This window comes from Leopardus geoffroyi, chromosome C2 (assembly GCF_018350155.1).
Source record: "Leopardus geoffroyi isolate Oge1 chromosome C2, O.geoffroyi_Oge1_pat1.0, whole genome shotgun sequence".
NCBI lineage: Eukaryota > Metazoa > Chordata > Mammalia > Carnivora > Felidae > Leopardus > Leopardus geoffroyi.
In genome coordinates, this window is record NC_059333.1 from 8,853,921 (window position 1) to 8,881,330 (window position 27,410).

Consider the following 27,410-nt stretch of genomic DNA (forward strand, 5'->3'; position numbering starts at 1 on the left):
CCTACATTGGGTGTGGAGATGACTTAAAAATAAAATCTTAAAAAAAAAGCCCCCCACCCCACAAGAGAAAGGTGACTAAGGTGTGCAAAGCAAGGACAAGATGACCAACTAGGCTGGGCTGGGGGGTGAGGAGCACCTTATGGAGGGATGGCTGGATGGAGAACTCTTCACAAAGCCTGGAGACCAATGAGGGCAGGAGGCTGAGGAGACACGGTAAAGAGGCGGACCTTCGCTCTGGCTGATGTCTCCTCACGTCCCTCCCCTCACCATGGAGTGCACCCAGGAACTTCTGATGGCCCCATCTCCCTCCTGAGGCCTTTCTTTGGCAGAGCTCACTCTAACAGATGAGGGGGGACAGGGAGATTAACACCCCTAAGAGCAGCCTTCAGCTCATGACAGGCAGGAGCAGGGGTCTAAACCTCAGCTCACTCCCCTTGACTGAGTCCCGGTCAGACAAGCCCGTCTCGTGGCTCCTTCCCTTCCATGGCTTATTTCTCTCTCTCCCCAACAAACAGTTGTCACTGTCCCAACAAACTACTGTACTTGAACCCCAGGCTCGAGGTCGGCTTCTGGATCTGGCCCCTCTGGCCCCAGTTCCGTGCCTGGAAAGGAGATGAAGCCCCAGGGACCACACAACAGAGAGATTTCAAAACTTCCCCAGCTCCGCACCAATAAAGACTCTGCTTCCAAAAATCATGCTCTGTTTTGTTGAATATCGCCCCTTTCTTCATCTGAAAGACCCAGCTTTGGAGGGGAAAGTCATGTCCAGGTTAATGTCATGGCTTCCCTGAGAGGGACACCCAAGTGAGGTTCTAATCCTGGAGCCAAGGTGTGAGCTCTAGAAGACTGATTCCCACCCCCATCTGTGGGCAAGGGCCTCCGCTACCTCTCCCTGTCAGCTCTCCTCTAGTTTACATCTGGAAAAGTTGACAGAAGTGAGTCAGGGACAGATGCGAGGCTCATGGTAGATCCCAAGGCCACCCCCCCCCCCATCACCTCCAGCCTGGCTGGGATATGCTCTCTGCCTCCTGCCCCTGGGGTGGTTTCTCCACCATAGTTAAGGTCACCGCACCATAGCAATCGTTGTCAATATTGCTATTTTTTATTTTCTTTGATTTACTAATTCGAGCCCATTTGAAAAAAACAAAAACAAAAACACGTGCTTCCTCTGGTTTCTAAATGCTTCTGCCTTTTCTGTGTGTCTCCGGGAAGCCTGTGTATGCCTTCCCTTTCAGGGTCCTCTTGGATAATTGAAATGTCTGGAAATGCTAAATTCCAGGTGAGCTGAGGCAAATTTATCATGCAAATTGCAGTGGACCTCTCAGATAAACTCCCTCTGCAGGCCGGGTGAGCTCGGGGAAGATCAGGGCTCCTGATGAAGCGAAGACGGGCCGTGCCTCCAAGGCTCAGAGCCATCACGTGGTGGGAACCGCTCAAGGCCTGAGAGCCGGACAAACCCGGGCTCTGGTCCTGTCTGACTCAGCTGCTGCCTGCCCACAGGTCTCCACCCGTGAGGGTCACCGCTCATCTGGGAAATGGACACAGGGCCAGCCCCGCGCCCCGAAATGGATACGTGAGGGGCACCTGGGTGGCTCAGTCCATTAAGTATCCGACTCTTGACTTTGGCTCAGGTCACGATCTCTCGGTTCGTGGGTTCGAGCCACACACAGGGCTCTGCGCTGACAGTGTGGAGCCTTCTTGCGATTCTCTCTCTCTCCCCCTCTCTCTCTTTCTGCCCCTCCCCTGCTTGCTCTCTATCTCTCAAAATAAATACAAAATAAAGTTTAAAAAAAACACAAAAAACAATGGGTACGTGAAAAGCTTCCGTTCTGTGTTGGGGACACAGGAGCCCTGTGCTGGTCATCGCTGTGGCCTTCGTTACACTTCCCAAACAAAAACTGTATTTATTTCTCCCAGGTGGTGGCAGGGCGGAAATCCCTGCTCCTCTGTTAGCCAGGTAGTTCGAGAGAGAGAGGAAATGGGATTTAAAATGAAGACTTTCAATTCCATACGTTTTCATTCTCTGTGCTTAGAGGCCTAATTCCTCCCAATGGAGCCCCACTTGGAAGAGGATCCCTTCCTGCAGGTAATTTGGGGGCTCGCTTCCAGCTCCCTTGCTGGATATCGGGGCTCCTGCCATGCTCCTGCCTCCACGGAAAGGGGCGGGGGACCCCCGGGGCTGGGGTTTTCGGAGCAATCACCTGCCCTCTCCACCCAGAGGGCCCTGCAGAGCTGGCTGCTCCGGCCATCTGCACCCCATTAGCAAGCACCCCTGAGTCCAGGCATGGAGGGCTGGACGTGAGGTATCCCGCCCCGTGTCAGTTATTTGCTGCCTTGATTTGGATTCTAGAAGAAAAGTGTCACTTCTTTGAACACTTCAGTGACTAGAGCCCCACGCCCCTCCCTGTCCAGATGTTCACCAAACCTTCTGCACTGGCCAATCGAATACTTGTTCATTCTTTCCATTTTCTCCCATCCTGGGAACCTGTGGTCTCCCCTGAGCCTCCCAGCCAGGTGGTGGACAGTGGTCAGGGGCCGGGTCCTGGCTGCTTTGGCTCCAGACTCTCCAGCCTCTCACTGTGTGACCTCAGGCAAGTGGCTTAACCTCTCTGAACCTCAGCATCCTCAGTAGGAATAGGAGGATCATGAACAGGAGAATCTCCTTCACTGGGTTAGTAACATCTTTAATCACCTAAGCCGGTGCCCCACAGGAGCAAGGGCTCTGTACGTGTTGGCGCTTCTGCTGTGGCACTTTGTGTAAACGTGTCCAGATGTCCTAGAGAAATCTAGGTTCCAAATAAATCCGCCATCTGGAATCAGCAACTTGTGCACCATCCCACACCTGCCAGAGTTTCACTGGAAGGTGAGCCTGGATGCTTGAGAACTGACCAGCAGCTGTGCTAAACGGAGGGGTGGATGGGGTCAGTCTGAGGTTTAGAATTCATGTGTGCACAACGGAGGACTGTTGTACCAAACAAGGGTGACCTTCCCGCCCCACTTCTGGCCACCCCCTCCCTGGCCAGCCCCGGCCCCCGGCCCCGCGCGGTGAGCGAGGTACTCACGGAGGTGGTGCGCGTAGCGGAGGTGGAACACGTCACAGCCGTGCACGTGATGGTAGAGGGTCTTCTCGATCAGGTCCTGCGGCTCATACCCGGTCAGCTCGGTCACCCTGGGGGAGGACAGTGGCTCCATGTGTTACCCTGTTCTGTAGGTTGCCTTTCATTTAAACTAATATTGGTTTTGCCAACTAATCAAGTGCTAAAAGGCTCAGGGTGGGGGGTGATGTTGGTTTTGGAAACCGAGAATGATCTTTTTTTACAAGGAGAAAGGCTTTGAACGCTAGCCCAGTGCAGGATGTAGCACTATTCATGGGCAGGAATGTTCTTCTGAAACTGCTGGCTACAAGAACGTTTGGGGTGGCTTCAAATGTTTTCCTTTTTCAGGGTGAAGCTTGTCTGGGGGCGCTTAAGAGTGAACTCTGATGGGAGAAAGAACTACTTTCCAGTGGCTTCTGGGTGACAGTCCAGTGGGAACCTTTTTTAAAATTATTATCGTGGGGGTGCCTGGGTGGCTCAGTCGGTGGAGCATCCGACTTCGGCTCAGGTCACGATTTCAAGGTTCGTGAGTTCGAGCCCCACGTCGGGCTCTGTGCTGACAGCTCGGAGCCTGGAGCCTGCTTCCGATTCTGTGTCTCCCTCTCTCTCTGACTCTCTCTCTCTCTGTCAAAAATCAGGGCACCTGGGTGGCTCAGTCAGTTTTGAGTCCTGACTTTGGCTCAGGTCATGATCCCACGGTTTGTGAGTTCGAGCCCCACGTCGGGCTCTGTGCTGACAGCTCGGAGCCTGGAGCCTGCTTCCGATTCTGTGTCTCCCTCTCTCTCTGTCCCTCCCCTACTCACACTTTGTCTGTCTCTCTCAAAAATAAACATTTAAATTTTTAAAAAAAATTATTATTGTGGAAAAATATGCATTACAACCTTTGCCACTTTGACCATTTTTATGTCTACACGTAGTGGCAATAACGACAACCACGATGTTCTTCAGAACTCCCCATTGCCCCCCGCCCCCCTCCCGCCCCCCCCCCCCCCCCCCCCCCCGCTGCAACAGGTAACCTCCCTCTCCCTCTGTCTCTAGGAATCTGTCGATTCTAGATATCTCGGATGAGTGGAACCACCTGGTACATGTCCCTTTGTGTCTGGCTTCTCTCACTTGGCATCCTGATTTCAAGGGTCACCCACGTTGTGGTGTGGGACAGAATGCCATTCGTTTCTATGGCTCGATGATGTTCTATTTTATGTAGATAAAATAGTTTTGTTTGTCTGTCCGTCCGCCGATGGACGCTTGGGCTGCTCCCACGTCCTGGCTATTGTGTATGTGAGCCTTTGTATCTCCCACTGGCCCCCGCTACCTGGCGCAACGGTCTCACGAGGTTTTGGTCGGGCGGGAGCATCTGCAGAAGAGCTGGAGACATTAACGCGTCCGATCAACGGAGGCTCGTGCAGCGTCCAAAAACTAGTACGACAACACCCGAAAATACTGTGGCTGCGGGGTAAATCATAACATTCGCTGGCAGAAGGGCAACAAACACGTGCCCGGTGCCCTCATGCCATTACCGCCTCTCTGTTCTCATCAGGCCCCAGGAATACTGACTTCCCACATCAGCTCTTTGAGGAAAAGTGACTCCCAGCGTCCGAGACCACATCATCCGTGGCATCTGGATCACTCCATCCGCAGGTGGAAATTGCACGTGGCAGTGGTGCCACTTCCCGGGGCCCCGGGCAACCGACCCGGTGACTATGCCCTTGGAAGAGGTGGCCGAGAAACCTTGGTGACAGACATTTAAGAACAGACGAAAGAGAAGGACAAGAAGCTTTTCCAGAGGAAGGGAGGTCCTGGTGAGAAGTCAGTCCCGAGGGGGCAGAGGTGGGGCCTGAGGACGGCCCGGACTGGGGGGTCCTGCTGGCTTGTCTCTGAAATGTCAGTTGCGAACTCAACGGGGAAACTCGACCTCACTTTCGTTCCGTAACGCGCTCCCCTTTCTGTCGAGTTCTGCGCGGGCTCCGGGTCGTAAATCTCGGAGAGCCTCATATTTCCCTGGAACTGCTCACTATTTGGTGTACACATTTCCATGGTGTTCCTCCAGGGCGGGAAGGAGATGGGGCTGGAGGTCGGTGGAAAGGGAACCTGTGCAGGCCTTTCCGGGCTCGGGGACTTATCTAAGGGCCATCTAGAACTTCAGGCCCCATCGGAGTCTACCAGTGTGGCAGGAAAACTGAGACCTGGCTTCCCCCCCCCCCCCCCCCGGAAAAAGAAAACCAGGCGTCTGTACGGTGTGGGGACAAAAGAGGCTTCCCAGACCCTTTGGAAGTAAAGTTACAGAACAACAGCCCCGAACGTGTAAATGAATCAGAAACACATGTATTAAGTTTCTCATCAAAGTGCACACTGGCTTTAAAAATTAAAGGGAAAGAGAAGGGTCTGGCAGCATGCCCTCCTGGTTTTTTCCAAACCTCCAGTGTCTGAAGACCTGTCAGAGGGATTTGCCAAACCCCAAACATGGCTGGGTTCACCCATCCTTAGCAAAAGCACCAGCTACAGTTTCAAAGTGAAATACCACAAAACCCCTCTGAACCAAATTTCAGGTTATGCTGAGTTCAGTTGTGTCTGGGATTACACTGGGTGGGGGGCCAAGTGGCCACCCCCACCCCTGCAGGCCCCCCACCCAGTGACTTCAGGGCTGCTGGGCTTCAGGCCAACCCGTCGCCGTGGCTTCTGGGCTTTGGATGGAGGAGCTGACATCTCCCACCCTGCTGGGCCATTCTGCTGCCCTCTGTCCCTGACCCCCAGCGGCCCCTCAGAGACCGAACTGCAGCAGACTGGAGACCAGAGTGAGTTCGAGGAATTCTAGCTTGTCTCTGAGCCCTTTAAACGTCTACACGACAGGAGTTCAGGAGATCTGTTAGAAGCTTCCAGGTACATAGCTGGGAGAACAGCAGGGAACTTCTGTAGAAACAGTTTCCTGTTTCCTTCAGGAGCAGTCTGGCCTCTGAGCTACCTTCGAACACCCTCTTCTGCAAAGCCCTCCATTTGTCCTTTGTGTTTCAAAGCTGTGTGCTTCAAACAATTTGAGAAGATCTGAAATGTCTCCTCTGGGGAGACCTCTCTCTTTCCTCTTCTAGAGAATTCACCAGGCCTCAGAGGCTTTTCCTAGAATCGTCAAGGAAAAACTGGGAGACAGAGGTAATAAGGGGGAACCTGGTCGTGTCCTCCCAAGTTTCTAAAGTAATGAGCTCGGACGGCCAAAATTCCTTTCCGTTCACTTTTAGAAGTGGCCCCTGAATCCAGAAAGAACTCCTTCTCATGCTGCCACCATGGGCCCAGACAGTCCACCCGCCCAGGGCCCCTCTGCTGGCAGGTGCCTCTGTCTTCGATGCAGTAGGGCAGCATTTGTCAGTCCGGCCAGCCCCAAGGTGCTGGCCTCGTTCCCGCAAAGAGTTTTGGGTACTCTTTGCTTGGAGTTTCTGGGAGCACGATGGCAAGCCTGTCAGGCCAACCCTTGTCATTTCTCTACCTTTGAAGGGTTCTGAGGTTCACTAATGATAAACTAGGCTACTTTGTGTCTTTGTCTCCCGCCCCTAACCAGGTATGTTTGGTTTTCTCCCATAACTGGTTAAAATGGTCAATTTTATGTCATGTATATTTTACCAGAATAAAAAGGTGGGAAAATCAATAAATATTAGCAAAATTTTATATTTATATTTACACATATGTGTGTATATACGTATATACATGTACACCCACACATATATACCTCCTTTCTCCCAGACAGCTTGGCCACACACACCGAAAGGCAAAAGTGGGGTCTCTGAACATTTGTCCCTTCCTGTACAGCTGAGGACTCTAAAGGACTAGGTGCATCAGCTTTTTACTTTTGCTTGCTGGTTTGTTTGTTTTTTTAGTGTTTATTTATTTTTGAGAGAGAGAGAGAGAGTCAGTGCAAGCAGGGGAGGGGCAGAGAGAGAGGCAGACACAGAGTCTAAAGCAGGCTCCAGTCTCCGACCCATCAGCACAAAGCCTGACACGGGGCTCAAATTCACAAACTGTGAGATCGTGACTTGAGACAAAGTCGGATGCTTAACCGACTGAGCCACCCAAGTGCTTCCAGGCTTTACTTTTACAAATGCTTCACATCTATTATCAAATTTCATCTTTCCTAACAGCCTGTGGGTAGCCGAGTGGGCAGGGCGAGGCTGACCTTTTTACGGATAAGAAGATGGTAGGCGGAAGGGGCGCCTGGGTGGCTCAGTCGGTTAAGCACCCGACTTCCGCTCAGGTCGTGGTCTCACGTCTCGTGTGTTCAAGCCCCGCACTGGGCTCTGTGCTGACAGGTCAGAGCCTGGAGCCTGCTTCAGATTCTGTCTCCCTCTCTCTCTGTTCCTCCCTCACTCGTGCTCTGTCTCTCTCTGTCTCTCTCTCTCAAAAATAAATAAACATTAAAAAAAATAAAAAAGAAATAAAAAAAGAAAATGGTAGGTTGGAGGAAGTCCCAAGGGCCTGGGGCCACGTGAAGCCGGCAAGCCCTCCCGGGGGACAGGCCACGGCTTCTCCAGCACACACCTCCCCTGTGTGGCCAGCTTCGGCAGGCCGAGCGAAACAACAGATTAGTGCTTTTGCCTCATTCGCTCTCCCTTCTCTCTCTGACAAGAGATCCTCAGATGGGTGGACATTCTCAGGGAGGAGGGGAAGGGCGGTTGGGAGAGACAGTTCAGGGGCCACTGTACCTTCGTCCTCACTGCCAGCCAGAGGTGTCCTCCCAGCCCAGACAGGGCACCCACTGAGCTTGTAGTCACAGCTTTTCCCGGCAAAGGCCACCTGTCTGCTGTCAGCCTCAGCTCTGTGGCCATCAGAGCTCCGATGGCTTCCCACCAGCTCATTGCAAAATCTTTTCTTTGCCTTAAGGTCCCACCTACTTGATGGACACACAGGGCAGAATCCTGACATCGCAGGCCTTCAACAAAGGCTAACTTGTGTCCACAGCACATATTTCCAGCTCCAACTCCAATGAGATGATGAAAATATAAATAAATAATATACAACAGGTACCCAGCACCTGGAGAAGCTGGCTACTCTTTAAGTACTAAAGCTGATATCAATTCTTTCAATTCCTGACTTGGTTCCACCAAATACCCTTCTAACTCACATTCTTTTTTTTTTTTTTAATTAATTAATTAATTTATTTATTTTGGAGGGGAGGGGCAGAGAGAGGGACAGAGAGAATCCCAAACTGGCTCTGGGCTTACGGCCCAGAGCGCAGGGCTCAGACTCACGGAACTATGAGATCACGACCTGAGCCCAAGTCAAGAGTCGGACGCTTAACCAACTAAGCCACCCAGGCGTCCCCTAACTCCCTTTCTTAGTACGGCTGATTTCCTCGTTACATTTTGGCTTAACAACACAGCGTTCAGGCCAGTTTCCACCGTCAGTATCTTCTGGAATTCTGCAGCAGCAGCAGGTGCCAAACTCACCTGGAATCCAGGAAGATCAGCTTCAGGTCAAGGCTGGCCCTGAACATGAACATGTTACTGTGCAGCTTGATCTCTGTGATGGCACTGGGTGGCAGCGACTGGCCCACAGCCACCAGCCCCACGATCTGGTAGCACGAGTCGTACAGGGACACGTCCAGCATATACTGCCTGATCTTCAGGTAGCCGCTGCAGTGGATGACCTGGCAAAGCAGAGGGCAGGGTCAGCCCAGGGGTTAGACCGGTACCCACTCCTCCCGGCTCTGAGCCTGCTGGCTCTCTTGGGCACGCTGGACTCTCCCCGGCCCAGCCTCTACGGAGCTGGTGTGACCCCACAAAGGTCACACCAACATGCTGACGACACCCAACTCATTGCTCAGAAGACACGAAGTGATGCTTCACCCTTAGGAAACAGTAGTGCAATCAAATGTAAGGTCGTCTTACCCAGTTGACTCTGCCCCAGTAACTCCCCGAGTTGAGACCCTAATATGTAATGGATTGATACCTAATTAACTCATCACCAAACCCACTATTAGGTAGCAAACAAAGGCACCATGGGAAGCTAACCTCTGGTTCTAAGACACTCACTTTATGTTCTTCGTCCCCCAATGGGACTGGATTTGACATCTGTCAACTTGACATTTGTATCACTTGACAAGCTATACCATTCCAGTATGTTAAGAATTCATTCAGTAGAGGGGTGCCTGGGTGGCTCAGTCGGTTAGGCGTCTGACTTCGGCTCAGGTCACGATCTCACAGTCCGTGGGTTCGAGCCCCGCGTCGGGCTCTGGGCTGATGGCTCAGAGCCTGGAGCCTGCTTCCGATTCTGTGTCTCCCTCTCTCTCTGCCCCTCCCCCGTTCATGCTCTGTCTCTCTCTGTCCCAAAAATAAATAAACGTTAAAAAAAAAATTTAAAGAATTCATTCAGTAGGATCAAAAAAGCCTTCCTCTTAATGTGTTTTTATTTACTTTATTTAGAGGTCAAGATTTTATTCCCTTATGATAAGCAAAAAGCCAGAGAGGCTATATAGAAACCTCTGGTTGTTACAGCCAAAAAACACAAAAAAACACAAAAAACAAACCATGCAGGAGAGAGCATATAGTGTTCCAAATGTCAAACAGGAACATTTGTGCAACCTTCAGCCTCCATATTGGAAGCATTTATATAAGTTAGGATCAGTAAAATCTCGAAAGGATCATGACAGCAGTGATGAACAGCTAAAATCTTCAGCTCTCTTCCTCCAGGACTGCTGAACGCATTCAGTCTTTAGGGCTGCAACAGATCTTGAAATCCTTCTGGTCTATTGTCCCATTTTACTGAGGAGGATATTGAGGGCAAGACAGGCGATGTGTTTTGCTTACGATTAGACGTTTAATAAGTGGCAGAGACAATTCAAGACCCAAGTCTGTTGGGTACAGGACAGTGCGGGGTGGGGGGCTCCCCACAACCCTGGTCGAAATAGGCCTCGAGTTTGGGTCAGCAAACAAAAAAGGTATCCCCCAAACTATAAAAGAGAGTGGGGTAAAGTCAAAGGGAAGAAGAGCTCAGTGTGGAGTTCAAAGGAGAGGGCTGAGGAGATGCTGAAGGGGAAGCAGCCCCTGGGGTGGGGAGGAGCTTAGGAGGGGTGTTCCAGAAAGAGAATAAGCTTCAGAGGCACAAAGCTGTCCCCTTTCTCTCCCCCACCCTTTTCTAACACGCAAATGCTCCTGCACGAAGGCCCCCATCCCCTCCATCTCCGGAGCCCTGGGCTTAGCACCTCTCTCCTCTGAGGAGGGAGAAACAGTAACTTCAGACGCCAGGGAGGAATCAGAAGCTTGGAAGGGGACGCTCAGTGCACGCTTCCCCCTACCGGCCCTTCCGTCTGGGGGTGCTGATTCTGGGGCTGCCCGTGGGCTCTTCGGGGGACCTGCTCCTGGATTCCAGAACTTGCCAGAGCAGGCGGCCACATCTGCCGGAGAAATGCAGCCCGAAGGGGCTCTGACCCCCAGCCTGCGGGCCTCTGCCCGTCTTCTCCCTTCCTTGCTTGCGTCCCTGAGGATCATAAAATGGGGCCAACAGTACTCCCCCAGAGGGCTGCTATGACTGTTAATTAAATTAAGTAGACGTGGGGCACCTTGGGGGCTCTGTTGGTTAAGCATCTGACTTTGGCTCAGGTCATGAGCTCACAGTTTGTGGGTTCGAGCCTCTCATCAGGCTCTGTGCTGACAGCTCGGAGCCTGGAGCCTGATTCGGGTTCCGTGTCTCCCTCTCTCTCTGCCCCTCCCACACTTGCTCTCTCTATCAAAAAAACTGTTTTTTTTTAGTTAAGTAGATGAGATGCTGCTGCTGAAGCCTCGCTGCTCCTCAGAACAGGTCTATCATTAGTCAAGCACATCACAATCGTCACCACTGGACTTGGCGAAACATTCCGAGGGAGGAGCGACATGTCCGGGCTCTGAATGCTCACTGCCGCCCCCAGGGTGTGGCTCCTCAGTGGCCTCTGGGGGCCGGGCCGCCGACCCATGTGAAACACCAAGTGCACGTGCCAGGGTGACATTCTACCCTTCACCACGCTCATTCGTGGTCTCAGATGACGAAACCAGTCCTCCGGGAGTTTCCTTCCCTACCTGCTGCATGAGCAGCGTCACTAGAAAGTTGTCCCATGTTTGGGTCCCTGTGCTTCTGTCTGCAGACGTTCTTGAGTAGCAAGCAAAATACAAACCGGTGAAGACCCTCTGCCCCCTCCTTCAGACCCTCCTCTGCCCCCTCCTTCAGACCCTCCTCTGCCCCCTCCTTCAGACCCTCTGCCCTCTCCTTCAGACCCTCTGCTCCCTCCTTCAGACCCTCCTCTGCCCCCTCCTTCAGACCCTCCTCTGCCCCCTCCTTCAGACCCTCCTCTGCCCCCTCCTTCAGACCCTCCTCTGCCCCCTCCTTAATACCCTCTGCCCCCTCCTTCAGACCCTCCTCTGCCCCTTCCTTCAGACCCTCCTCTGCCCCCTCCTTCAGATACTCCTCTGCCCCTTCCTTCAGACCCTCTGCTCCCTCCTTCAGACCCTCTGCTCCCTCCTTCAGACCCTCCTCTGCCCCTTCCTTCAGACCCTCCTCTGCCCCCTCCTTCAGATACTCCTCTGCCCCTTCCTTCAGACCCTCTGCCCCCTCCTTCAGACCCTCCTCTGCCCCCTCCTTCAGACCCTCCTCTGCCCCTTCCTTCAGACCCTCCTCTGCCCCCTCCTTCAGACCCTCTGCTCCCTCCTGCAGACCCTCCTCTGCCCCCTCCTTCAGACCCTCCTCTGCCCCCTCCTTCAGACCCTCCTCTGCCCCCTCCTTCAGACCCTCTGCCCCCTCCTTCAGATCCTCCTCTGCCCCTTCCTTCAGACCCTCCTCTGCCCCCTCCTTCAGACCCTCCTCTGCCCCCTCCTTCAGACCCTCTGCTCCCTCCTTCAGACCCTCCTCTGTCCCCTCCTTCAGACCCTCTGCCCCCTCCTTCAGACCCTCTGCTCCCTCCTTCAGACCCTCCTCTGCCCCCTCCTTCAGACCCTCCTCTGCCCCCTCCTTCAGACCCTCCTCTGCCCCCTCCTTCAGACCCTCTGCTCCCTCCTTCAGACCCTCTGCCCCCTCCTTCAGACCCTCCTCTGCCCCCTCCTTCAGACCCTCTTCTGCCCCCTCCTTCAGACCCTTCTCTGCCCCCTCCTTCAGACCCTCCTCTGCCCCCTCCTTCAGACCCTCTGCTCCCTCCTGCAGACCCTCCTCTGCCCCCTCCTTCAGACCCTCCTCTGCCCCCTCCTTCAGACCCTCTGCCCCCTCCTTCAGATCCTCCTCTGCCCCTTCCTTCAGACCCTCCTCTGCCCCCTCCTTCAGACCCTCAGCCCCCTCCTTCAGACCCTCCTCTGTCCCCTCCTTCAGACCCTCCTCTGTCCCCTCCTTCAGACCCTCTGCCCCCTCCTTCAGACCCTCTGCTCCCTCCTTCAGACCCTCCTCTGCCCCCTCCTTCAGACCCTCTGCCCCCTCCTTTAGACCCTCTGCCCCCTCCTTCAGACCCTCTGCCCCCTCCTTCAGACCCTCTGCTCCCTCCTTCAGACCCTCCTCTGCCCCCTCCTTCAGACCCTCTGCCCCCTCCTTCAGACCCTCTGCTCCCTCCTTCAGACCCTCCTCTGCCCCTTCCTTCAGACCCTCCTCTGCCCCCTCCTTCAGATACTCCTCTGCCCCTTCCTTCAGACCCTCTGCCCCCTCCTTCAGACCCTCCTCTGCCCCCTCCTTCAGACCCTCCTCTGCCCCCTCCTTCAGACCCTCCTCTGCCCCCTCCTTCAGACCCTCCTCTGCCCCCTCCTTCAGACCCTCTGCTCCCTCCTTCAGACCCTCTGCCCCCTCCTTCAGACCCTCCTCTGCCCCCTCCTTCAGACCCTCCTCTGCCCCCTCCTTCAGACCCTCTGCTCCCTCCTTCAGACCCTCTGCCCCCTCCTTCAGACCCTCCGCCCCCTCCTTCAGACCCTCCTCTGTCCCCTCCTTCAGACCCTCTGCTCCCTCCTTCAGACCCTCTGCCCCCTCCTTCAGACCCTCCTCTGCCCCCTCCTTCAGACCCTCCTCTGCCCCCTCCTTCAGACCCTCTGCCCCCTCCTTCAGACCCTCCTCTGCCCCCTCCTTCAGACCCTCTGCTCCCTCCTTCAGACCCTCTGCCCCCTCCTTCAGACCCTCCTCTGCCCCCTCCTTCAGACCCTCTTCTGCCCCCTCCTTCAGACCCTTCTCTGCCCCCTCCTTCAGACCCTCCTCTGCCCCCTCCTTCAGACCCTCTGCTCCCTCCTGCAGACCCTCCTCTGCCCCCTCCTTCAGACCCTCCTCTGCCCCCTCCTTCAGACCCTCTGCCCCCTCCTTCAGATCCTCCTCTGCCCCTTCCTTCAGACCCTCCTCTGCCCCCTCCTTCAGACCTTCAGCCCCCTCCTTCAGACCCTCCTCTGTCCCCTCCTTCAGACCCTCCTCTGTCCCCTCCTTCAGACCCTCTGCCCCCTCCTTCAGACCCTCTGCTCCCTCCTTCAGACCCTCCTCTGCCCCCTCCTTCAGACCCTCTGCCCCCTCCTTTAGACCCTCTGCCCCCTCCTTCAGACCCTCTGCCCCCTCCTTCAGACCCTCTGCTCCCTCCTTCAGACCCTCCTCTGCCCCCTCCTTCAGACCCTCTGCCCCCTCCTTCAGACCCTCTGCTCCCTCCTTCAGACCCTCCTCTGCCCCTTCCTTCAGACCCTCCTCTGCCCCCTCCTTCAGATACTCCTCTGCCCCTTCCTTCAGACCCTCTGCCCCCTCCTTCAGACCCTCCTCTGCCCCCTCCTTCAGACCCTCCTCTGCCCCCTCCTTCAGACCCTCCTCTGCCCCCTCCTTCAGACCCTCCTCTGCCCCCTCCTTCAGACCCTCCTCTGCCCCCTCCTTCAGACCCTCTGCTCCCTCCTTCAGACCCTCTGCCCCCTCCTTCAGACCCTCCTCTGCCCCCTCCTTCAGACCCTCCTCTGCCCCCTCCTTCAGACCCTCTGCTCCCTCCTTCAGACCCTCTGCCCCCTCCTTCAGACCCTCCTCTGCCCCCTCCTTCAGACCCTCCTCTGTCCCCTCCTTCAGACCCTCTGCTCCCTCCTTCAGACCCTCTGCCCCCTCCTTCAGACCCTCCTCTGCCCCCTCCTTCAGACCCTCCTCTGCCCCCTCCTTCAGACCCTCTGCCCCCTCCTTCAGACCCTCCTCTGCCCCCTCCTCCTTCCCTCCCCCGACACGAGGCTCCTCGCACCTTATATCCGCTGCACGTCAGGCCCGCGTTTCTTTTCGCCAACACACACTTCATTCGCAGAAAGAAGGACCTCTCTATCTCGTACTCTGAAAGCAGGAGTGAGGTTAGATGGGCCAACTGTTCCACGATGCTTCCCCCGATTTTGTCCCAATAATATCAGTCGACGCTCAGGACCAGATGGGGCAGCCGGAAGCCTCATCCCAGAATGCCCCGACCCTGGCCCAGGGAGCTTCTGCCTGGGGCAGGGACCTGGGTGGGGTGGGGAGACTGGCCCTGTCCTGCTCCAGAAGCAGGCAGCTGGAAACGCAGCCACAGCAAGAACTCAGGAAACAGCCACCTGGGGCCAAGGTGAGGACTGTAAGCGCAGTGGGCCCAGCCCCCCTTGGCATGCCCATGGCCCCCTCCTGGCAGGCACAGAGAGGCCTGGCACCAGAAGAATCGCCTTGGCTAGTCCTGGGGTGGATGCCTGGGTTGGCCAGGAAGGCCCAGAAGCATCTGGCTTCCCTCAGGGTAAAGGACACTGAGTAAGGGCTCACAGGTACAGCTCTTTCCCCAGCAGAGGGAGACAGCCACAGGGCCCTGACACTGCCCGGGACTGCCTTGGAATGCGGAACCCCCTCAGCCAGATCAAAGCCTTTGCCCTCATACGTAGCCCCCTCTTTTCTCAGGGCTCTTACCCTCCCCATTCGGTCTTTCTCTGGCAGGGCCAAAGGCCTCACCCACGAGTCTCTGACCTCACTAGTGCAAATGCAAGTGAGTCCCCAAAGGAAACTAAATCTGCTTTAGTGAGCAGATGCCAGTTCTCTGGAATGATGTGTCCATGCCCCCGGGTAAGGGTGAGGTCACTCCACGCTAAATAGAGTTATTTGGTGGCAGTTAATAGATTAATTTTTAAAGAAAGGTTACCATTAGGAGTAGAGGAAAGGCTCCCAGCCATCGCCTATGAGGCTCCTCCCTTCCCCCTGCTTGGAGGGGTGGCCATATTTACCCACAATTCCTCTGCAAGCAGGCTATGGTCTGTGAGACATAAGGCTTCCCTGTAACGTGGCTGCCTGTCTGTACCATACCCAGGCAAGCACTGAGGTCTAAAAAAACTTCACCCGGTAATTAACCATGGAGCTTTGGAGAAAGCCAACAATACAATGACCATGACATGATGGGGCAAGTTCAGACGCACAAAAACAACTCTGTGGATAAGAAGCCAGGGAGAGGTCTGAGCGCCTGTGAACCTCAGGCCTTGCACACTTGGGTGGAAATGAATCTGGGGGCAACCCCATCTCTCTTAGACCTCTGTGCTTCTCTTGTGTTGTTGCTGTACCTGAGACATGAACCCCACAGAGACTGGGATTGAAAGGGTCTCATGATATTCCCAAGACTCATGTGCTGTCATTTTACAAACACCCTTTTAAGGCTATGACACAGAAGGATGATGTGAAACCAGAGCTAGTGAGAAAGCGCCCAGGCCCATGTAATTAACACGCCGTGGAACTTTCTAGAACAATAACAACCCAATATTCTTAGGGAGTTCTCCAAGACTCCCACCGCCTCTTCCAGCTTTAAACAGCCCCACAGTGAAAGAATGAGATTCAGGTACATTCCCCCCCAGACCTCATTTTGTTAGAAATTACTTCTTCAGGGTCTTATTTGTGTGCATTTATGCAGCCAGACCATTTGCAAGGAGTTAAGAGTCACAGACCATGGCTAAAAGCAAGCTGCCAGCTCAGAAACCAGGACAGCAATCTCTCTCCCTCATCAGGAAAAGTGAGGCTTACAGTGACTAGTTCTGGGGCTAGAACGTGCCGGCGGGGGGTGGGGGATGCACAGAGTTGAATCTGCAGGTGGTTTGACAATTGAGTGGGCTCTGGGGCATCAGCTAAGCTTCCGACTTCAGCTCAGGCCATGATCTCACAGTTTGTGAGTTTGAGTCCCGCATTGGGCTCTGTGCTGACAGCTCAGAGCCTGGAGAGTGCTTTGTATTCTGTGTTTGTGTGTGTGTGTCTCTCTCTGCCCCTCCCCTGCTCATGCTTTGTCTCTCTCTCTCTCTCTCAAAAATAAATAACACATTTATAAAAATGTTTTAAATAAAATAAAACTGAGTGGGCTCTTCCAGAGTCTCTCTTTCTAGCCTAGAACAGCCTCCCTAGGAGGAAGCAGGAAGAGTGGAACTCGAGCTTTTCTCTGGCTGGCGACCCCGTTCTCACCCTGCTTCACGTTTCTCCTTTCACATTTTGTTCTACTGGGGAAGTCTGGCCAAGTTGGGATACTATAGTCCAGAGCAGACAAGAGACCTATCGATCAACATGCTGGTTGGTCTCATTGGACTGTCAGACGGAGTTACAAGCCCAGGGCCCCCGAATTAAGTTTTTCTCTGTCTTCCCAGCATGCACTGCAATTATAACTTAGGAAGTCACTTGTGTAATGATGTGCTCCTCACCCTTCACTGAATAGTCGAGCCACATCATGTCCTAACACGGCGCTTATGACCATAGAACCCAGTCAATATGTGTTAAACGATGGGACTGTCAGGTGGAGGAAACTGCCCCCACACGGAGACAGGCTGGGGAGGTGCACCTGCCTCCGTCGAGACAAGGGCTTCTTAACTGATTCGTGCCATGGCATCTCTACCCAGAATAATGGTTTTAAGTGCCGAAGATAAAATATATGAGATCACAAATGGAACCAGCTGTGTTGAAAACAGTTACCAAAATATTAAAACGAGTAGTGATATGGTTATAAATGTGCTGGTTGATTAACACGTGAGATAACAAGACCCAGTAGCAGGCTCATAACTCTTGAAATTTTGAAGTAGCAATGAGCCCCAGTGATATGTTTAAGTACCTACAAGAACACCGTAAAGTGAAACGAACACATGTGATTCTCGTTGTGGGCAAAGCCGTGGGTTCTAGTGAGAGTAAGGGGGCAGTCTACAGTCTATATGCAAAGGAAAAGCGGAATTCAGCCAGACAGAATAAAGATGTAATTCTTCCCATGCAGTTTCACAGACCCCCTGAGTTCCATCTGGGGGCCCTCTGGTGAAGAAGCCCAGGTCTAGATTGTGTCCCTGGAACTCTAAACCAAGAGCACTTTAGGGGAGAAGCCTCTGACCATGTTCCTTTACCTCGTGCAGCACCTCACGTGGTCTCTGGCATGAGAAATGAGATCCACAGTGTTGCTTCAAAGGACAGAGGAATAAAAGCAAATGCCTCGTGCTGTGTGTTTTCTGGAGAGGCCCTGCTGGGCGGCCCCAGTCATGCTTCCCCCGCCCCTTGGCAACACAGGAAGCAAAACCCTCAGGTCACATTGAGAGGAGAGAGAGAAAGAGAGCGAGCGAGAGAGAGAGCGCTTTGTCTGGTTTTCATTCTGGTTTCTTCTCATCTGGAGGAAATACCTTGTAGCAGGTGATGGTGGAGGGGCTGGTGGGCCGCGAGGACAGCTGTCATCTCGTCGTGGTCGGAAGGATGGATGTACTCGTAAATACTGTTGCCCGTGAGCTCCACCTGCCACAGAGGGAAGGGAAGGGTCAGAAATCCCCTCGGGGTCGCCTGGGTGGAGGAAGGGGAAGGTGCACCGTAGGTAGGCACCACCAGGGACAGGGGTCCCACCTCTCCTTGCAACCCACACCTTGTCCCCATGCAGAAACGTGTGGCTTTCATCAAGCAGCGCTCTGAACCGCCTCCCACATGGGGATTGGGGTCAAATCCAAGACAGTTCTGAGCAGGAGGAACTGGGAAGTGAAGGATGAAAAGGTGTCATGGAGGTGGGTGACCCCCATGGCCCAGGCAGTGTCCTTTATACAGGAGACAGCTTAAAACAGACTGGAGCTAGGGCCTTGCCCTTCTCCCCCCGCACTCCCATGCTGCCTGAGGGGACTGGCCAGCTGGGACACCAGCTGCTAAGTCCAGACTATCGTCCCTGCGAGAGCCAAGTCTGGCCTCTCAGAGGCTGAGCAAGTGGGAGCCACAGGGGCTCCAGTTCGTTTCTCCATCAGCTCTGAGCTGTGCCCCTCAGGCACCGCCAGGCCTCTGTCACGTGGCTGGAAACGTGTCCCTGGCCTTCCGAGTCTGGGATGACTGTGTTGCCCGATGGCTCCCGCCCACGGGTGTGGCGGGGAGGCTGCGGGACCTGCGGGAAGGTTTGGGCCCGCTCCAGACAGCCATGTGACAGGCTGGTTATTTCCCCTGGGGGTGCGACCCCAGCACTTGGGCACCACCTACTTCCAGGCACACCCTGCAGAGGACAAGACGGCAGGCCTAGAGGCCATGTGGATGTTGGCCAGGACCCTGCCTTGCAGGGATGGGGGTCTCTAGGAAATAGCATCATTACGACCTATCCACAGAGGTCCCTGGTGATTCGATGCCTAAACGAGAACTTTTCCACTGTTCCCCCTAAGCATAAGTGCCATGATAGGGGATATTAGAGTCTCAAGGCCTGGACCCCCTTACCCCATCCTAAGATGGGCAGTGGTGCAGAATGTTCCAGAAACTCTGACCATCACAACGGCCTTCTGAGCAGTGCCGGGTGGATCCTATATTAGAGGTACACCAGTATAGATGAGGGCTGTGTCAGTGCGTCCGGGATTAATCAGGGGCCCAGGGCACCGATGGGCTGTTCCACCATGGCCAGGAAGAGCCCCCAGGCCCAGGGTGGAAGAAACTGAAAGCCTGCGAGAAAATGCCCTTGGGAGGCAGAGAACCTTGGGCAGGTCTGATGAACTCTCTTAGCTCTGCCCCACGGGGAGAGGAGGGCAAGCTAAAAGAGCAAAGGCAGGCTTGTGAGTGCTCTGTCCCTAACCACCCCCTTGTTATTTTTAAGTGTGTTGTGAACCACATGTTTTGTTGGGAGGCTCACTGGTCTCGAGCAGAGCAGAGACGACACGATCTTCTGTAAAGGGGCAGCTCTGACCGTGCCACCTCACGCAGCAGGACGGAGGCAGCCAGGCAATTTAATGGACAAGTTCTCCTGGGAGCCACTGTTTCGAATTAGCATCAAGGCCACGAGCTCTTTACTTGGGACCACGCGGCCATGGAGACGTGAAGTAATTTACCCCGTCCTCTGAGCCAGCTCTTCCAATGTCTTAAGACGTATGAGTTGCCATTTTATGCAGAACAAATTATGTTTCTGGCCCGCTAAGGCATCTTGTCTCTAAAACGGCTTTCGCAGTTCTGTTTTCTGCATTATTCCTGGAATGTTTCTTTCCAATATTGTGCCAACAGAGCCACAGAGGGAGTCCCGTTACAGAGAGCCTCCCTGCCTCCCTCCTGGACACTCGCCTCCCAAACCCGCACTTTGCTAATGACCGAAGGGAGATTTTCCTGTGACAAAAGTTATTATGTAATTTCACTCCAAACTATAAGGAATGAAAGGAAAACATTCTTCTTTCAAGTCGTTTCTGTTCATCCTTAAAAAAAATTTCGATAAACCAGCAGATGTTAAGTCAGCCACGTGGGACAGGACAATCTCTTCTTCCCTGAGGACAGCAGTGGGGGCTCCTTGTGAAGCTCTCTCAGGTGAAGAGGGACAGAGGCTAATAAGTAAGGGAGCTGTTTTTTTTTTTTTTTAATTGATTTACAATTTCAACAGCTTGTTTTTAAAATGAAAAAAATAATGAGAATTATTTTTGTGTTGGTCCATCATTTTTCCCTTAGGCATGTTTTTGAGGGAAAAAAGAAGTATTCTAGTTTGCTCTGAGTTCTTACTTAGAAAAAAAAAAACACGTCTTTTTATTTTTATTTTATTTTAAAAATTTAACTATTTATTTTAAGTAATCTCTACACCCAGCGTGGGGCTCGAACTCACAACCCCAAGATCAAGAGTCACGTGCTCTTGTGACTGAGCCAGCCGGACGTCCCAGTAACTCATGTCTTTTGAAACATATTTATAAACTTGCAGAAAGATTTGCATCTCTGCTTATAGGGATTCGATTTGCGTTTTAATCCTAAAGTAGCTTCATCTGTTTTCAAAGATCCCATTCTCGCCATATGCGTTTGGAAAAAGAACAGAGAAGGTCCGTGAATGAAGAGGCTTGATTTGCTGAATACTTGGGTCAATTATAAACTCTAAGTCTGTCCAGGAAGTAAAATGGTCTTCAAATAACAGAAATGTTTTTAGAGAACAAATTTTGGAATGATAAAACAGTGCTGACCTTGACTCAAAATTATGGTTGACATGGTGTTTCCTGTATTTACATATCTACTCGTGCTTTTGAATGGTTGAAAGAAATGTGGCTACCTCACCAAAAAAAAAAAAAAAAAAAAAAAATTATAGTTGTCGCTATAAAACTCCCCAGGTCTCATACATCAACCTTATTAAAACAGACCCTCAATGTGATATTTTAGTATTTGTAAAACCCTGCTAACTACAAAATGAATTGCTTTCCTACTAAGAGCGTTTTTATGTTTTGCTGAATACCTTTCCTTCCTGCCAAGAAAACTACATATGATAAATACAGCACTAAATGGATATATTCTGGGTCAGAAGGGGAAAGTCACCCAGTGCTCTGGAAATGCACATTACTCTGCTTTGGGCGTTTTGCTGACTATGGTAAATTAAGCATTTTAAAATAAGATGGTTTGGGTTTCAGGGTTCAAGTTATGTCAACAAACATAAAACGCTGTCCTTTCTCTTTATTTCAAAAGTGAAAGGATTAGGTCTATGGCCCCAAACAATGCCGTGGCTATTTTTACGGTTGTGGTTCCGGCTACAATCTCAAATATTACATTTTCCTTTATATGTCTCATAAATGGCCATTTCACACATACCTATAGTTGCTTGAAAATTTACATTAGTTACCTAGATGTTATATAATACATGCAACTTTGGTGAGGAAATCTAAACCACAGGGATACTTAAAAGTGTCTGAGGAAACACACAGCAGGTTTTACAGGGCTTTTTTCCTTTTTCAAATATAAATAAGTTAATTACACCAACCAAAAAACCATGGAACTAACCATCTAATAAACCTGTGTGGATAAAGAATGCTTCCCCAACTCTACCCCTCCAAATAGATATAAACGTGACTATATGAATTATTACATATCCTTTGCGTGCACATATACCGAATGGAATTTTCAAGCCTGAAGCCTGACTCTGTTTCCCAACACTTGGACAGTGAGCTGAGAAGACTGACTTGTACTTTGTGGTTGTCTCTGTCACTTTCTGGTAAGAAAGTCTGACAGCAAGGGTCACCGTGTCTCCTAATTTAAAAACAAAAATAGTAAACTCTGCCAGATTTCTTACTCTAACACTCGTTTAAAGAAAGCTCAATAAAACGCTTTGAATTAGGATGGGCTTATCACACATAAAGAATCATTTTTATACCCTCCAAAATAGATAATTGAGATAGTTATTTAGGTAGTGCAGATGTGAAAAAAAAACACCACCACCACTTTGCCGTGAATTATCACACAATAATGACAAACCTAGGAGCTTATGTTCCCTAGGAGCTGCTAACACAGAGTTTAACCCTGAATTAATGTGAAAGATGTTGTTACTTAATGAGATAATGTCATCGAGCGTAACTGAAAGTTCTTGGAACACAGAAGGACGTTATGTAAATATAAGCTATTACCACTATCGTTATTCATCAGAAAATCTGTCTGAAGGGTTACTCTGCTTACTGGATAGAATTTTAACATTTTCGCCTCCGATGATTAAAAGAAAGATCCTTAAGCCTATTTTAATAAAGTTTTCATGTTTGACATCCTTGCCTGACTTTTTGCTACTAATAAAAATAATCTAAAAGGTGCAAGAAAATTTTTTTAAAGGAGAAGTTGGGCGTTTGACATCCTATTCAATACTTCATTTTACTATTTAAGTAAAGAAGACAGAAAAAAATACACATTGTGATTCTGCCTAGAGTTCCTTCTGCAGAGTTAATCGTGAGCAGGAGGCAAATTTGTGGGAACGGTTTGTTGTTGCTTATTTAAACAGTTCAGCATGGAACACTCCCCAGACACTAACGAGGGCTCACGTCTGCATTAAAGTGTTTTTGTAGCTGGAGGCTGATGCTGAGGCAGTCCCACTAAGAGACCAAGAAAAAAAAAAAAAAAAAAATTCAGTCGCTCTACACAGTTTATCTTTTTTTTAAACTGACACTTCTCCCGGCCAGCAACATAATAAACAAAAGGCATCTCTACAACATTCTTGAAAAGTGATCATGTATAACTCCCTGCCCTTCCAAAATTATGGCACCAAGGTTTCTCTCTGCATTGTGACCAAAGGGAAATATAATTTTAATTGTGCCTAAATTATTCTGTTTGGATTTCCTTTTGTAGAATTCATCGTGAACAGGAGGCATACTGGTCACCTATCCAATATTTTGTTCATTCTTTTTTTTTTTTTTTTTTTTCTTTTAATTAAATGGCATTAAGCACATTCACAATGTTCTCAACGTTTATTTATTTTTGGGACAGAGAGAGACAGAGCATGAACGGGGGAGGGGCAGAGAGAGAGGGAGACACAGAATCGGAAACAGGCTCCAGGCTCTGAGCCATCAGCCCAGAGCCTGACGCGGGGCTCGAACTCACGGACCGCGAGATCGTGACCTGGCTGAAGTCGGACGCTTAACCGACTGCGCCACCCAGGCGCCCCTTGTTCATTCTTAATTATTGTGTTCATGGACAGTTAATTTCATTTCCCACATAAAGAGAGAAAAATGACAGAGAGAGAAAATATCATACTAGACTGAGTAGCCTGCGTGAACCAGACCATCCTGGTGTGCGCACAGGGCCTTATCATGTGCCAGGCCTTGTCACATGACTAAGCAGTCCTAATATGTGCCCACCAAAGGACACTATTTGAAGCAACTTTTGTGCTACTTGAAGTACAGTTCCAATGAAGCCGTGGGGACACCCGGCTTTTGTGTAGCTCCCTATGGTTTATAAGTCACATAAAATGGGCACTTTGATATATTTCTTACCACAGCCCTGAAAAAGAGGTGGAGCAGGCATTACTCTCTTGTTTAAGTTATGGTTCAGGGAGGTTAAGTACCTGCTCTATCAAGACAATGAAACCATATAGCTATACATTTCCCTTTTTGCTTTGACTGCTAGGGAACTCAGATCTGACTTTAGTATTTGATACTAGTGACTTCACCTGTTTTATCTTTGTGCAGTCCTTTTTTTAAAAAACTTTTTAACGTTTTTGTTCATTTTTGAGACAGAGAGAGACAGGGCATGAGCAGGGGAGGGACAGAGAGAGGGAGACACAGCATCCGAAACAGGCTCCAGGCTCTAAGCCGTCAGCACAGAGTCCGATGTGGGGCTCGAACTCACAGACTGTGAGATCATGACCTGAGCTGAAGTCGGACGCTTAACCGACTGAGCCACCCAGGTGCCCCAATGTGCAGTCCTTTTTAAAGAATGTGAACTGTTTTGTCTTTTTTGTGACATTATGATAAGACTAACCAAAGATGTGATAAATTATGAGGAAAAAGTCAAGTAATCTACTCAAAATCATTCAGCCACATATCAAATTAGGACTAGAAACCAGGGTGGTTATAACTAAAGGGCCTTAAATAATTCTAAATAGGGCAAGATAGAAACTCAGAGTATAATACCTTGGAAAATATATAAATGGTAAATATCAAGTTCCCAACAGTATTTCCTCTTCCACAAGTATACTGCTACCATCAGTCACATAAGTGTAAGAGCCAAGCCTTAGCAAATCTTATCTGGGAGACCTGGTTTCGTAAAGGAAGAGAAGAGGAAGAGAAAAGGAAACACCAAATAATCTTAATATGAGATTCTCTTTAAAGGACTTTGCATAAGAAACCTAGGCACAGACACCACCCCCTCCTTGGGCGTGGATAAAGATGTATACACGTTGGAAGAGAAGATTGTAAACAAATAGCAAATTTTAAAAAATGCATCGGCAGAAAAAAGAAAAGGAATACACCAGATGCAGGCTTCCAAATTGGTAATTTTGTTTTTCAATGAAAAAACTCCAGCCACGTTAATTGGCATGTTTTATTTTGGCGTAACTACAGAGGGGGCCGGTGCAATACAGATTATTCATCTGCCTCCTGGGAGCCCATTTCCTGTATCTAATTAATTCTAGCGTGTCTTCAGTTGAGATGGACACAAGCACTCTGATAGCTCACAATGTAAAGAAACATTTAGTCTCTGTATGTATAAAAAGTGTGACTTTTGGAACCACTATCCACGCTTATTAAATCAGAAATGTGAACGGCAACAATCAGTTAGACTCCTCCCCTCCCCCCACTGGGAGGAGCCCAGACAGCAGCCGAATTCTCCCCCAAACCCTTGGCTTGACGCAAATAGATAAAGCTGTGTGCACCTCTTTCCTTTATGGGATGCACCCCCTTTTAGAAGACAGTTGCAGAAAAATCAGTAATATTTAAATGTTCTAAAAGAAAACAGGACCTTGCTGAGCAAAACAGTAGTAAACTGAGTTTTATGAGTTTCTATCACAAGCATATAAAATGCTTTACTGAAACGACCACTGAACTGGAAAAACTCAGGAAAAATTACCCTGAATTCCATGTGAACACTCATAAATCTACACCCCCCCCCTTCTCTCTCCCCAAAGCACAGTCTGCATAAAATCCATGTTCGACATCAGTTTCCCTCTTGCTTTCATGGCAACTCACAATACCACGTGCCGACCAGCAAGCATGGACTGAAAAATCTCCCTTTGTAAAGCTCTTGTTAGTGGCAGAGTGTTACTGCAGAAGCAGAGTCCAGGCTATCAGACAGAATCTCAGAACAAAGCTGACTGTTGCAAAGATCTACTGGTCATTAATCCCAAAGGAAAAAGAAAGTAAAACCTTCAAAATGTAACACGAAGAGCCCTGCGGGATGGCCTAAGAAGATGATTTTGCAATTTCGGATTCTTTCACACACAAAAGCAGACGCTTGAACAGAATCATTTTCAAGTTGGACAAGACTGTCAAGGTCCGCCAACACTTAATTCTGTATTTTGGTTGTACATAAAATTAGGGAATACCTACCTGTGACAAGCCTAAATGTACAGAAGCTGTTTCCGATATATACATGATTTTGCCATCAGATGCTACCACGAAAACAAATCCGTCCAAAGTCTGTAAAAGAAAGTGCCAGAGTAAGAGGTGACAGTTCTACATCAGAGTTAAATCAAATAATTGTGCCATCACTGGAGTGGAGGAACACATAAAATATTATCATCAATACATATTTGTTCAATGCAAAATGGAGTGCAGGGCCATAAGAAGGACTGTGGGTTACAACGCTCACGGTGCAATTCCCGGGACCAGGCTCTCAAATGCTTTTAAAGCACTTTAAAAACAATCTTACAGCCACATCACAAAAATCATGCAAAACATTTGAGAATTCCTAACATGCTCAGTTTAAATGCAGTAGCTTTATTGTTTAGGGTTATTTTAGCACTTAGCACAAATCCGGACTTCTATGGTACTTAGGGGGAAACCTACCACTATATAGACCATTTTATGTCATAATTGGCAGTCTTTTATACCGCTAGGACATATGCTTTATTTGCCACAATTTTCTAGTTACCCCTAAGTACCATTTGAATAATAAATTCCGAACACTACCACTCCCCTGAAAATAAAATACCCGGTTATTTTAACAGACTATGTCTACAGAATTAACTACTTAGAATTTGCAAGAGATCAAATAACCTTTGCAAAATTCAAGGAGAAAAGGTATCAATTTCTGAAAAATTAAAACTACCTAAATGATATTGCCTAGGTTGGCCAGCCCTCAAAAAAATAAAGTAAAATTTTAAGAGCTAATTAAGACAAATAAAAAGGTAATGATTATATTTATATGTGGCAAGGATAAAAAGACTAAATTATTTTTGAAAAAGGAAACTGCATTTTATTTACCCATTCATATTTTAGATCCAGAACCAAAGAAAAGCAATAAAGTTGGTGAAAGATCCATACAACCCACAATGCTGCCCCCATAAAAAATATTCCAAATTAATTTCTGGCCACAAATTCTATTTTTACAGCATGTAATTGAAACCAGATTACCTTCGGTTTTGCTAAATCTGCCCCCTCTTTGGAGGGGGGCCTAAAAAGAATGTAGTAGAACTGAAACTTGAAAGATATCCTTACATTCTGTTGTCTCAAGTACAGTTTTACTGTAAAAACTCTTTGCCAACTCAACTATCATCGTCCTAACCTATGCTCAGGTTGAAATCAACATCTTGATTATAAGCCTTCCTTTCTCGTTCTGAACTCAGCTACAACATATTCTCCCAACTAAATTCCGTTTCAAAAATATACAACGTACCGCAATTTCTAAAGTTATAAACGTTTTGGCACATCTGCGCCCTCGTGCTTAGCTCCAAAATCATTGAAGAGATACATTTATTGAAACGGTATCTGACAGTCGGCCATGTGAGTAAAAGAGAAAGAAAAACCATCGTAATTAAATTCTGAAAGTTGCCAGCGGTAGCTAAAAAAATAATATCCTTAATGGAAAACGTTGGATATACCTTCGCAGCTTCACATTACCGAATTCTCTTGAATGTATATTAACTGCAAACATGCCCATGCAAACAGCATTCCGGCATTAAAGAAACGCACATCGGAGGAACCGAGGCGAGTTGACTTTGCCCGCCAGGTTTCCACGGGAGTTGTTCCTGGTGTTAGTGTTCACTTATACCATGTAGGAGTATCAAACAAGCAAAATACCACGCACGGTGCTGGAAGCGAGCGAGGGGGTAGGCACAGGGCGCGGGAAAGACTCCAAGAGCGCCATTTCCCAGCCCAGGCTGCCACAACGTTTGCTTTATGCTATAAAAGCTTCAGGTTTCAAATATTCTCGGGATCCTCTCTTCCTCAGAGCATGCAAGGGGGCGGGCGGAAATCCCACCAGGACATTCAGGGAAAGGGGTTTTTAAAAGATCCGCTTTTTTCGAAATGCGGTGCTCTTGGCTGACTCGATGACCCAAGTCACTGCCTACTGTCGCCAACTTTTTTTTTCCTTTAAAGAAAACACAAAATAGAAGGTGGAAATGCAAAACAGCTCTTGGTGAGCATTTTTCGATGGCAGAGACAAATGACGGGTGGGGGGAATGAATCGGGTCGTTGATGAGGCTCTGTAAAGGGCATTTGAAAGATTCTGAGACACTAGGCGTTGCTGTCCCCACTCAGTGCCAGCTGCTGATTTGGAAATGGC

The 27,410-nt window shown here is 49.9% G+C and overlaps 1 protein-coding gene across 1 annotated transcript in view; it reads right to left on the reverse strand.

Moving 5' to 3' along the window:
- Positions 1–27,410, reverse strand: part of SIM2 (SIM bHLH transcription factor 2) — a 55,688-nt gene that overhangs the window by 17,188 nt on the left and 11,090 nt on the right. The window contains exons 3-7 of the mRNA XM_045501419.1: positions 25,232–25,321; positions 17,651–17,759; positions 14,263–14,348; positions 8,525–8,724; positions 3,063–3,169 (exon numbers count right to left, since the gene is read on the reverse strand). Coding sequence (XP_045357375.1) covers positions 3,063–3,169; positions 8,525–8,724; positions 14,263–14,348; positions 17,651–17,759; positions 25,232–25,321 — 592 coding nt within the window. The remainder of the gene's footprint in view (positions 1–3,062; positions 3,170–8,524; positions 8,725–14,262; positions 14,349–17,650; positions 17,760–25,231; positions 25,322–27,410) is intronic.